Source organism: Dipodomys spectabilis, unplaced genomic scaffold, assembly GCF_019054845.1.
Source record: "Dipodomys spectabilis isolate Male_0828 unplaced genomic scaffold, ASM1905484v1 ptg000297l, whole genome shotgun sequence".
In the NCBI taxonomy this organism is placed as follows: Eukaryota; Metazoa; Chordata; class Mammalia; order Rodentia; family Heteromyidae; genus Dipodomys; species Dipodomys spectabilis.
In genome coordinates, this window is record NW_024870974.1 from 20,699,182 (window position 1) to 20,711,571 (window position 12,390).

At 39.8% G+C, this 12,390-nt stretch overlaps 1 protein-coding gene across 7 annotated transcripts in view; it reads left to right on the plus strand.

The window, feature by feature from the left end:
• The window catches only part of Inpp4b (inositol polyphosphate-4-phosphatase type II B), a 429,128-nt gene that overhangs the window by 157,655 nt on the left and 259,083 nt on the right, over positions 1 to 12,390 (plus strand). For all 7 annotated transcript variants that reach the window (XM_042701677.1, XM_042701676.1, XM_042701675.1 and 4 more), the window contains exons 3-4: positions 361 to 550; positions 2,907 to 2,951. In XM_042701677.1, the coding sequence (XP_042557611.1) occupies positions 460 to 550; positions 2,907 to 2,951 (136 nt within the window). In that variant the 5' untranslated portion in view covers positions 361 to 459. The remainder of the gene's footprint in view (positions 1 to 360; positions 551 to 2,906; positions 2,952 to 12,390) is intronic.

The window sequence follows — 12,390 nt, forward strand, 5'->3', positions numbered from 1 at the left end:
AAGGGCAAAAATCACGGACAGACTGGTAATTGTAGGCACTATGGCAGACCACACAGAAGCCTTTGCAAGCGGCGACCTGTACTCATGGCTAGATTAGGTGCATATGAAATTCACAGCCTCATACCTGCCTCTAGGTAGAAGTCACTGGAAGAGAAAAGGCATTTGTTTTAGGGTTTGGAAAACATTTACTCAGCCTAGAGTTTACAGAGCAATTGTGTGGCCTGGTTCTGAGTGGGAGTGAAACAGAAATGGAAGGAAGTGTATTTGCAGTTGGTTGTATTTTCAGTGGACTGTTCATTTTTAGCTTTATCCTGAACTCCAATTGTGGTAACTGCAGATTTCATTCTTGATGTTTCCCAGGTGCAGAATTTCAGAGTGGGATATCAGATATTTAGTGTGAAGGTACGTCAACGCTTGGATAAGAACACCTGGCAAAGTAAACAGCTGTGAAGATTCATCATGGAAATCAAAGAAGAAGGCACGTCAGAAGAAGGCCAACATTTCCTTCCTCCTGCCCAGGCAAACGACACAGGGGACATTCAGTTCACGAGTAAGTGTGCATGTGCCTGCCCCGCTCTGCGACACAGATAGGGTTCATGGAACACACCGGGCTGTGCACCCACAGACACGTGTGTCCTAATGAATGGCATGGTATTGCCTCAGTGTGTCTCCTTTACACTACTTATTGTATACATTGGGATCCTCAGGCCACGCTGCACCCCACAGCCTTCATCCGAGATGAAGTTGATTGTAGTCCATGGAATGGTTACACATCAAAGTTCTTGAATGCATATGATCTACGCTTTTTATTAATATCCTTTCCAGTTAACAAGTCATCACTATGCATTAAGTGTCATGTTTACATGACACTTACATGTGACTTAACGAGATGAAACACTTTTAAAGACATGTTTGGGCACTTAACACTAGAGAACACTTAAGAATGTGTTTAAGAACACCTTCTATTTGGTATTTATATATTCTTACATCATTTTATTTTAGAAACATAGATACTTTTATTCTCAAAGGCATTTAAGGTGAAAGCATTAGTAAAAAATATCACAGGACTCTGGTCCTTTACCACATAGCTCTAAATCACATTGTGGGAATAAGCATGGCATTTGCTCATGATTTGCATTTGCCCATTAGAACTGTTGGATTTTGTGCCTCTAAAGTAATTAAAAGCATGCTTAAAAACTTATGGTTTGGGGTTTTACTTTTTAGTATGATTTTAGCTTTTTTTCTTCCAGAAGATTTATTTAACACTGTCAAATATATATATATATATATATATATATATATATATATATATATATACACATACACACACACACACATATATATATATATATATAAAACCTTATTTCATTTATGTTTCAAAAGTTATTATTAGAAAAAGGTACCTGTTGGATACATTTTCAATAAATTTGTTTGTTAGGGCTTGTGGCACAGCAGAGTTAATAATTAATTACATTAAAAAAATTCAGACTTCAAATTTTACAATGTCCTTCTACTTTATTGAAAAGTCTAAACTTGTTAACCATAGCACTATTAAATGTCAGCATGAAAAAAACATGCCTATATGCAAAAAATGTTAACTCCATGAATAAACATTACTTCTTTTTGCAAAGAGGTGGCTTTAAAGAATACATTAGTGACCAAATGTCAATAAATTAAAGTTGTGTCTGATGAATGTAGCAGAAAATAAACAAGGAGAGTATTTTTTTTAATAATACACTTATCGTTGTTGCTACAATGATTTTTCTTCCTATATTCCTATGTTTTATGTTTGCTTCTTTGGCTCTCTATGAGTTGTAATAAATATGGTCCCAGTTTTGAACCAAGTCCTCACCTGTTCTCTTTTGTTTATAAATGTAATTCTTTTATTAGTGGATATTGATTGTACAAAGGGCCTTCCATACATGTGTGTGGTGATAGTTCCATACATGTGTATTATGTCCTCTATTACTCTTTCTTACCCTCTTTCCTACCTTTAAAAAATAATTTTTGGCCAGGCACCAGTGGCTCACGCCTGTAATCCTAGCTACTCAGGAGGCTGCGATCTGAGGATCTGCAATCTGAGGATCATAGCTCAAAGCCAGCCCAGGCAGCAAAGTCCGTGAGACTCTTATCTCCAAGTGACCACCAGAAAACCGGAAGTGGCACTGTGGCTCAAGTGGTAGAGCACTCACCTTGAGCTGAAGAGCTGAGAGACAGTGCCCAGGCCCAGAGTTCAAGCCCCACGACTGACAATAATAATAATAACAACAACAACAACAATAATTTTTTATGGCTTGTGCATTCTCCTTTAGGAAGTTCCCGGTGTGTATGACCATCAGGCACCAATCCCCTCCCACAAAAGCTCTTCCCCAACCCTAGCCTTCCCCCTCTAACTCCCCACTTCCCACGCTTGCTTTCTCCCTAGTTCATCTTCAGTCATTTAGCCATGCTGTAGTAGAAAATGAAATGGACACATTTACCTTTTCATTTGGTAGTTCCGTTTGGAGTATTACTTTTTACCACCAACCTTTAGTTAAGGATTTCTTCTAGGCTCAGAGCTGCTTGAAGGACAATCCATGTAAGGAAGCACAGGGGTGAGGTAACTCCTTTTAAACGTTCTACTGCCCTCTGCAGAAGCAGACACAGCTGAAAAAGAAGCTTTGTATTTGTCATGGCTTACGAACAGAGTATTTCTCCGATTGTTTATGGCCATAGAGCATGATATTCAAGCCTGGGACAGCTCCTGTGCCCCTCCCTAGAGATAACTATTAGGACTGAAAACCTGAGTTCACTTACTCCTCCTGCGCAGCAATGTACTTACACATCCGCTACTGACACTGGCATAGAATTGGTAATGAGCTAATTTTTATAAAATCTGGACAACTAACCCCCATTATTTTTTATAGGCATTCAGAAGATGCCCAATGAGCCACAGCTGGAATTCATCCTTGGTAAGCAATTCTATCTTATTTGTATCCATAACTTTCAGAACTTATATAGTAGTTTACAGGTTAAATGTGCATTATTTGTAGCATGACATTTCACTTTTATGAATGCTGTTGTAGTTTTAAAAATCATCTTATAAAAGCAGTTCTTATATTCCCCAGTGGATTTTAATTCAGTATCTTACACTTGCTAGCAAGTGCTCTGCCACTTGAGATATAGTTCTAGATCTTTTTTGTTTATGAGGTCTTACATTTTTGTCTAGGATAAAGCTTGGAACATGATTCTCTTATCTCCGTCCTCCAAGCAGCTGGGTTTACAGGTATATACTACCATGTCCTGCTTATGTATTTGTTTGTTCATTTTGGAGAGACAGTCTTTTCACATAGCTTGGGACACAGACATGCACTATGGCGATTGTCCCTGTTTTCCCTGACTTTGTAAGTGAAAAAGCTGCTGCTAGTGAGAGAGAGTTCTCTGCCCCAGGCCAAGGGACTTAGGTGACAAACTTGCCTCTCTGCCAGATCCCGTGTCCAGGATTTTTCTTCTGCTACAAGGACTGCATTTTGTTGCTAGCGAATGTTACCGTGAATCTGCATGTGTAATTTTCTATTTGGGTAGGTAACTGGCCACACATGGAGATTTCCTTTGTGTTTCTTTTTATTTTTTTTTAATTTTTTATATTTTTTTAAATTGTGAAAATACCGTACAGAGGGGTTACAATGACATGGGCAAGGTAATTATCAAGCATTGTTGCCTCCTCCTTTGTTTCCCCTTTCCATCCCTTCCCATCTCCCACCCACCTCCACCCTCCGCCCCACCCCCACCCGGACCAAAGTTGTAAAGTTGTTAAGTTCGTTTTTGGACATAACAACTTGTACATCCCATTGTTGCAGTGGGTCCACCTGTATCCCTGTTTAAACGATTTGTTTTTTCCCTTCCCCTCCACAAATTATACCAACATCAAATATAGTGAAAGCAGGGGTTATACCGTGGAGGAGGGACATACAACGCAACAAAGAATCATCTTATAAATATTAGAAACAATCGCAAGAAAGAAAAAACATTTGAATCCTTATCTTGGGGTTCATTTCACCTAGCATCAGCTTATCTGACCTTTTCTGCTTGTCTCAGCCATCCTTTGTGTTTCTTTGCTCCCTTTCTGTCTTGCTCTTCTTGTTGATTCTGTGGATGGCTCTTTGTCTCATGACAACTTCACATCAAAGGCAAACTTTCACTTGTTTAACCAGATTGAAGTTATCTGTCAGCTGTAGACATTTGTAACTTTGTCAACGGGTAGATTAAAACTGTGTGCCCTGAGTCTGGTCTGCCATTCTAGGACCGAGGGGGCAGTTGTACTTGAATGACATATGACTGCAGTATGACCGGTAGGAAGTTAGTTGCAATGGTGTATTTAAGGAGGCTAAAGATAGGGTTCATATGAACTCTGTAGAGAGGTTTTATTTCCTTTCTCTCATTGCTCAGCAATATTTTAAAATTATGCTTAAGTAGTCGTCCGATGGGATTTCAATTCACTTTTTAAGTACAATGCTCCTTGATCTATAGCACCCCTTCCATTTTTCTCCTCCTCCATCTACCCCAATATATTTTATTTTTGAGTTTTACAAATGAACACATGCCCACATTCAACTTATTGTACAAAGATGAGATGCATTTTAATATTCCTATCTTTTCATATTAGTAGGGACATTTTCTCAAATTTGGGGGCCAAATTTAAATATGTTCATATACTATAGTGATTTTTAGTGGTATGAAATCCCAATTATTGGAGGACCTAATTTCTTTAGTAATGATGCTGCAAACTTATATCCTTTGCTCAAAGTATTCCATTTTGAACTATAACCTGTTGAGATAATGATTAGATACATTTTACATTTTGATGTTTTTTTTTTTACTTTTGTTACATGTATAGATTTTTCCAAAGTTTCCCAGGTTCAGAGACCAAAACGCAAAAAGTAAGGAAACTTTGATGGTCAGCTAATAAAGCTGTGCTGAACTTCCTCGTGTTTTATATGGAAAGAATTTGCTTTCAGAAGAAGTAGAGGCAGAGTATGCATGGGGGGAGGAGGGGTGTGACTTGCAGACCAGAACTCAGGCTTTTTAAGAGAAGAAATTCCTAGTATTTTACCTTTGTGATAGGGTTTCTGGAAAGAAAACTTGTCAGAGCAGAGTGATCGATTTCAAAGCACAAGCCCAGCCTTATTTGTGTGTGCTGAGAAGGGGGATGGACGGAAGAGGGGCCAGTGCTGGGCATGGAAGCTGCCAGGAAACCAGGCTGGCCAGAGAAGGTTCACCTGAGCCAGAGGCCTGCCTTCCACTGCAATTCCAACACGCCGTTAGAAAGTCCCAACTGTGCCGTTTGTTCCCAGAGCCTCGTCAAGTTCCGTAGCAACTCTGTCACTCACGTTTGCGGCTTTGAGTCATAGATCCACTCCCTGAGTACAACAGTGAGAATTTATTCATAAGAATGTTCTTCTGGTTTAAGAAACTTCAGGGTTCCCTCCCACCGCTGGATTTATTCAAATATATGCTGACACTCAAAGTGCAGACATTTGTTATCTTATCAAATGGCAACAAATGGCTGATGAGTGAACACCACGTACTGACTAAAGAAAGTCACTTAGCGTCTTCGGGGAATTATAGTATTGATTTTTAGAAGACACATGCTCCAAGCTCTTTAGTGCTTGGCGAACTCACTCTACCTTTTCTTGAAGTGTGTTTGTAAACTACCTGAGCGAGCTGATGCCACCACACCTTTCCGTCACTTTTGTTCCTTTTAGTTTTTTCTTTAATCTCCCAAATCCTTGGACTTCATCTATCTTATCGTTAACTTCTATTTATTACCTAATGAACAATGAGAGAAAAATCACTTCCTAAAATACTGTTTAAGGGTAGACATAGTTATTTAATCGAAAGTCAAATAAGAACAAATTCTAGCAAGAAAAATAAGAAGCTTTTCCACCCCTATTTTTAAAATATTTTGTGTTACCTCTAAGTAGTGGTACACAGGGTTGTCATGTAACACGACAGTTCGTGAACATCATGTACCTTGACCACTGTCACCTCTTTCCCACCCCATTTTTTTCTTTCTTTATTAAACTATTGAAATTTTAAATGGCTTCATTTTTCAAACACAAGTTACAACTACATATTATGTTGCTAGGTGATATATTGCCTTGCTTTTGCTGTTTTCATGAAAACTTGTTTCTCCCTCATGTAAGTGCTGTATAAAATCATTATGCCCTTTTACCTCTTCATTCAAGTAAATGCAGTAAGAGACACTTAGTTGAGTAAGATAATTTGCTCACAAGGTCTTGATAGCTTTGTTCAAGCATGTACTAAAAATGTATCTCATGTCCACTGTTAATCATATTTCTAATGGTTGACTGCATATAAATTAATTGACCCTTATATTCACATTTGTTTTCTTGTTTTTAATGTACTCATGGCCAACCGTCTTGTTTTCTTAGAAGGAAAAATGAAAACAAAGAGGATTCATGTATTACTTACTTTCTAGTCCTTTGCCAATCTTGGTATGCATACAGAATTGGTGATCCCATACAGTTCATAGCAGATTAACTTTGCTTTTAACTCTACACATCCTATCCTCTGTACCATAAATCCAGTAGCCGTTAATGTGATGAACAGGGACAGTGGACAGCACTGCTAACAGGACCTCTGTTTTCTCTATGAACATGCATGACTTAAAACACAAGCCCCTTGGTTATGCAACCCAGGACACACTTGTGCCAGATAAATAAATGCTAGTAATTCACTTTTATCACATTAGGTCTTGGTACAATGACAAAATGTCCTTAGGTAAGTTCTTTCAATTATCCCCCGATTTATAGTCACTTTACTTGTTAAGGTTTGGTCCAGGAAAATGCTGGCTCTAGCTATTTAGTTCTTAGATTATGCCTACTGATGTGGGATTTTATAGACAGAGACAATATATTTCTAATCATCCAGTTAAGGAAAAACAGTGATCAGTTTCTAGTGTTTGGCATGTGAAACTGTGCAGAATTGTTCCCCAAATGACAAGTCATATAGGAAACCAGTCTAATCTCTTAAGAGACACAGATTCTGCTACCTGCAAAGATCTTTAACCTGCGTGTCAGGTCCATTTATATTTTTTGAACCATTATAAATCAGACATTTTATGTTTCTCAAAAAAACCCAAACAACTTTAGAAGGTCTAACTTTATCAGCAATCTGTACTCACATGTCTACTGTCTTACTGGCTGTGTTCTATAAATGCTAATAAGGCTCTGACATTTTTACAGCACCAGTTGGAGAATGGAAGGTTTTGGTTCATATTCCTTAATAGTCTCACTTTTTACATGGTATGCTGGGCCAGCTGACAGGGCTACCAAACACAGAAAGATTGTTTTGTATTTACTTCAGTGATAAAAATAGTACTTCCCCATATAAGATGCGAGAGCTTCAGAGCAATAAGAGAAACTCCTGCCGAACAGCAGTCAGGCTCGTGGTTATTGTGCCCTTCATAATAAATCGATCTCTGTTTTCTTGATTCTTACAGTACATTACGTCTTATATAATGCACTATATTCCACTAAAATCATTTTCTGGGAGGCTTCAAAGACAAGGCATTGTGCCAAGTCCTGAGGGATGATGGGATGGGAGATACGCCTTTGATGCAACACCTTATATTTATTCCTTACAAGCTTGATGTCAAGTATACCTCACCATAATTCCAGCAGATTATAATATAAAGAGCAACCAACAATTTAGTGACTGCTTTCTTGTTTGCCATATGGCGTTCTAAATAATTTACATTGATTAATTGCTTCAATTCACACAATTTCTTAATGAGTAATTGCTCTATCCTCAGCCCTATTTTACAGGGTAAGAAAATGTAGGCATGCGCTGATAATGAGTCTAAGACATCAATTCACGAATTTTGTTCCCAGAGCATGCTTAGAATCCCCAAAGTGAACTTTCCCTAAGACCTATCCACACTGAAGGGCAGAATCAAGACCTAGGTGGGGTGTTGTCCAACTCTGAAGCTGCTGCATTTAAACCACTAGAATGTATCCCCACTTATTGATTCCTACTTCCAGAAATGTTCAGGGACAGTACAGAAAATAGTAGCTGGATGCTGGGCGCTCATGCCTATGATTGTATGTATCCGGGAGGTTGAGTACTGAAGATTGAAGTTCAAAGCCAGCCTGGACAGAAAAGTCCATGAAACTCTTATCTCCAAAACCCACCAGAAAAGCAAGACGTGAAGGGGTGACTCCAATGGGACAGTGCTAGCCTTGAGTGAAAAGGCGAAGCCATAGTATAAGGGGCTGAGTTTTAAGCTTCAACAACAAAACAAACAGCAACCCAAAAGACTAGTAATGGCAGGTAAATTGTGATATGGGAGAAACAAATCCTTAGCCAGCAATCATGAATAGCTGTACCAATAGGAATTATAACCCTCCTGTTGCTCACACCCAAAACAGCAATCTTAGAAAATGCATTGGAAGCCTGAGGGAGATGTCAGTTCAGATATTCAGGCAAAGGGAGCAGAAAACCACAAACAATGTAAGACCCGAGAGCTCATCTGCCAAGGTGATGTATTTAATGTTCCTTTGCATTTCTCTTATTGCTTATCATTTCATTCCAAAATAAATTAAAGTGCTAGAAATATTCTTGCAGTATTTTACAGTTACCTTATGTAGATGAGGAATTTGGTTTTAAGTTCTAAATGAAGTCTTTAAACACCATCTTTTTGCTCATAAATTACATTTAGATATGAAAAAGTGGTTTTTTACTGGTTTTATGGAAGAAGTTCAGGTCATTCTAATCTGAATATAAAGGACTCTGAAGTACCAAGCCTCTACCACTAGCTTATATATTTCTCATATGCAGGAATCTCCCCAGTGAGTCTTTACGCAATCTTCTGATCTCAGTTTTGACAACAGCAGGTCCCTAGAAGCCCAGCTGAATGCATATTTTTCAAAGCAATCATTTACACCACCAAAAATCGACATAGCTCATGAAAGTGGATTTATATTTTAGGCTAAAGCTGAACACGATTGGGAAGGGCTGTTTGCTCATGTCCTCAGAGTCAGGCCCATGATACTAACATGCCAGCATCTGAACCTTATCTTTGTGACTTCTTGGTTGTATGGCCTTAGAAAAGATACCCAGTGTCTCCGGACCTCATCTATAGAATGAGATATCTGTCATTCTCTACCTTTGAGGTCATGTAAGAAGTCAGTGAGTTCACATCAGGCACTTACACTGGTGTGAGATATATGGTAAGTGACTGTTGGTTATTACTATGAACACTACCTTAGGTAAACCACTAGATCACAGTGCATGCTTCCTAGAGCAGGGAATCTTGGTCCTAGATTTCCTGTGCTTCATGGTTGTCACGTATGGAATTCCTCCTAAATATCAGGTGTTAGGCTGCATATATTTTACATTTTCTCTCCATCTTCACTTTTCACCTCTCACAGAAGAGTTCAACTATTTGCACAAGGGCCTAGTGCAAGGATGTGGGGGGGTACCTAGGTGTTTTTTTTATAAACTTCAAAGGCCAGTGTCTTTGTGGTTGAGTATTAAAAGTACAGAAATGTGGGCTGGGAAGGTGGCTCAGTGGTAGAGTGCTTGCCTTGCATGCATGAGGCCCTGGGTTCCATTCCTCAGCACCACATAAGCAAAAAGAAAAAAGCCGGAAGTGGCGCTGTGGCTCAAGTGGTAGAGCGCTAGCCTTGAGCTGAAGAGCTGAGGGACAGCACCCAGGCCCAGAGTTCAGGCCCCACAACCGGACCCTTCCCCCCCCCCCCAAAAAAAAATAAATAAAATAAAAGTACAGAAATGGGAAAAGGAAGAGCAATAGAAGGTTATGTAAGATGTGTATAATGTGCATAATGGTGTTTGTACTGTTTGAAAAAAAAGGAACTGAACCCATTCGGCTATCTCCCCGGGTCTGCTGTGTGGTAGTAGCTGCTGGCAACCGAAGATTTAATATGTTCTGTATCAGGATCATAGACTTTACTAGTGGGCTGGTGGGCACCCGTGTTCCAACATTGTCAGTCAACACGTGGGAAGTGTGGGGAACTGAGCTCTGCTTTCTGCTTCCTCCTACCGCAGCTGTGTCGCTCACACTGAGCTGTAGCACCATCACAACACACACGCTTTCTTCTTGTCATCCTGCTTTCTGAGGGACCTATCATAGGAACATTTAATTAGGATGTCTTTGGCTAGGGGTAACACCAACCTGGGCTTCAATTGATTGTGCCTTTTTGGATGAACACATTATTTGTGAGAGCTTTAATGTCTTCCCTTCTCTAGTGAAAACCCTCTGGGGACTTCCATTGGCCTAAGATCAAATTAAAATATCACATCATGCATGAGTGTCCCGGGAGGCTGTAGATTCTTACCTGTCTTTATGGATGTGGCCTACTCTACCCCAGCTGCACAGTGTTCTTAGCAGGGCATGTTTGCCACATTTGTGGCTCTGGCTCAGCTAGTTCCTTGATGCCTTTTAGGGAACAGCTTCGATGTCAACTCATCCCAGCAGCGTGTCCTCTACCATTCTCCATATATCCCTCCCTACCTCTCTGTCTCTCTGCCTCCCTGTCTCTGTCCCTCTGTCTTGGGAACCCTGGCTTTGCTATCCAACTCTTAACTCTTGAAAGATCTTCTGTTTCTGTCTCCCACATAACTGGGTGATAGGGGCCCCACCATGTGCAGCTTTTTATTGATTGAGAATGAGGCTCGCAAACTTTTTGTCCAGGCTGGCCTTGAACTGATCCTCTCCATCTCTCCAGTGCCAGGATTACAGGTTTGGGCCACCATACTCAACACTCTCATAATTTTAGACTTCTCTGCATAGCTGTAAGGACTTGGTTGCACAGCAGTGAAACTGAGAATCAGGCGAGACCCCATTTAGATATGTGGTATATGACCCAGTGGCTGAATGCTTGTATGAATTCCAGTGCTTCATCTCATACATTTTTTTAACACAACAAACCAATATATTTGTAGATGCTCTGGGAAATGTTTGGTAATTATGGTTAACACATTCAGAATTTAAAATTCTGAATGAAAAGACAAGTACTGATATTTCATTGTTCACAAGTTCTATTTTAGGAAGGATAGAGTCTTACTGGCTTTAGGATTCTCCAAGAGTGACCTGACCTGAAGTGTCAGTTAAGGCTGAGCTGGGCAAGGTTGCTTCTAAAGCTTGACCGTGTCTGCTGCTGAAGTTTAGATTTGCCTGTGTCAAACCTGATGCATCAGATTCTCCACGAAGTCACTTTGAGTTTGCTTTGATGGCAGCCTCCATAGGCATGCACTCCCTCATGGAGATGTCCTTAAGACTAAACAGAACCCAATAGCAACAAGGAAAATAACAGACAAGTAAAATAATAGGAATGGACTGTGCAGAAAATTCGAGCTTGCGTTTCAGCCCATGACACCCAGGAAGAGAGCACCCGGGCAGAGTTTGACAGCGGCAGCCTGGGTGCTGTTCAGAGAGCCTTTGGATCCTGATTTTTGCCTCTGGCTACCTGTGTGAGCCTAAAAAATTCTTCTGACTGTGTTGTTTTGCAGATTAAACTCGACAGCTCACCTAAAGCACTAAGATGGCACTAGGTGTATGAGAAATCACTGGATGGTATTATTCTGATTGTTATTTTGTTTTAATCCCTCCATCTAGCTAATGCTGATTCCTTATCTGTGAGTTACAGACAAGCTAAATCTATGAAAGTGAGAAGCACATAATTAATACAATATTAGGAATATTAATACAATATTGAGTGAAGTTTTCCACCTTTACAAGCTCTCAGTGAGAATAAATATGATTATTTCCACTTCCAAATCAGGATACGGAAATGTTATTACAAAATCCAAAGGCACACAGTCAGGTCTGGAAACTATTTCCTTGAACTTTTGTCTATTTACAGAGAGAGCAACTTAAGAATTGCCAAGGAAACCTCAAATACAAGGTATCTTTCATTTGCATCTTACCTGCCTGCTAGCTGGCTTGAAATCACTAAGAAGGTTCTTCTGTTTGTTTTGTAACTTTTTCTGTTAAAAAGTTGTTATTGTTTTATTTTATTTTTCAAAGCAACAGATCAATACCTGGGCTCAGGAACCTTCTGGCTCCAGATAGCTGCTCCAGGCATACTGATGTACACATGGCTCCAGGCATACTGAGCTAGAGGTTTGAGCTGTTCTCTGAGGAGAGGAGATCCCAGAGGTTGTATGAAATATGCTCTTCTTTCATTCTTTCTCTCTTTCACTTTAAGTTGGTCTGATCGTGTCTGACAGTGAATTACAGAATTACTGGTGTCAGATCAGGTGCCTTATATTCTTCACAGAGAAACTTGTGAAATTGTTTCTATAGACTTGTGTGGTAGTAGGTTTTGCTCCAAATAACTAAGACATGTATGTCCTCCAGCTAGC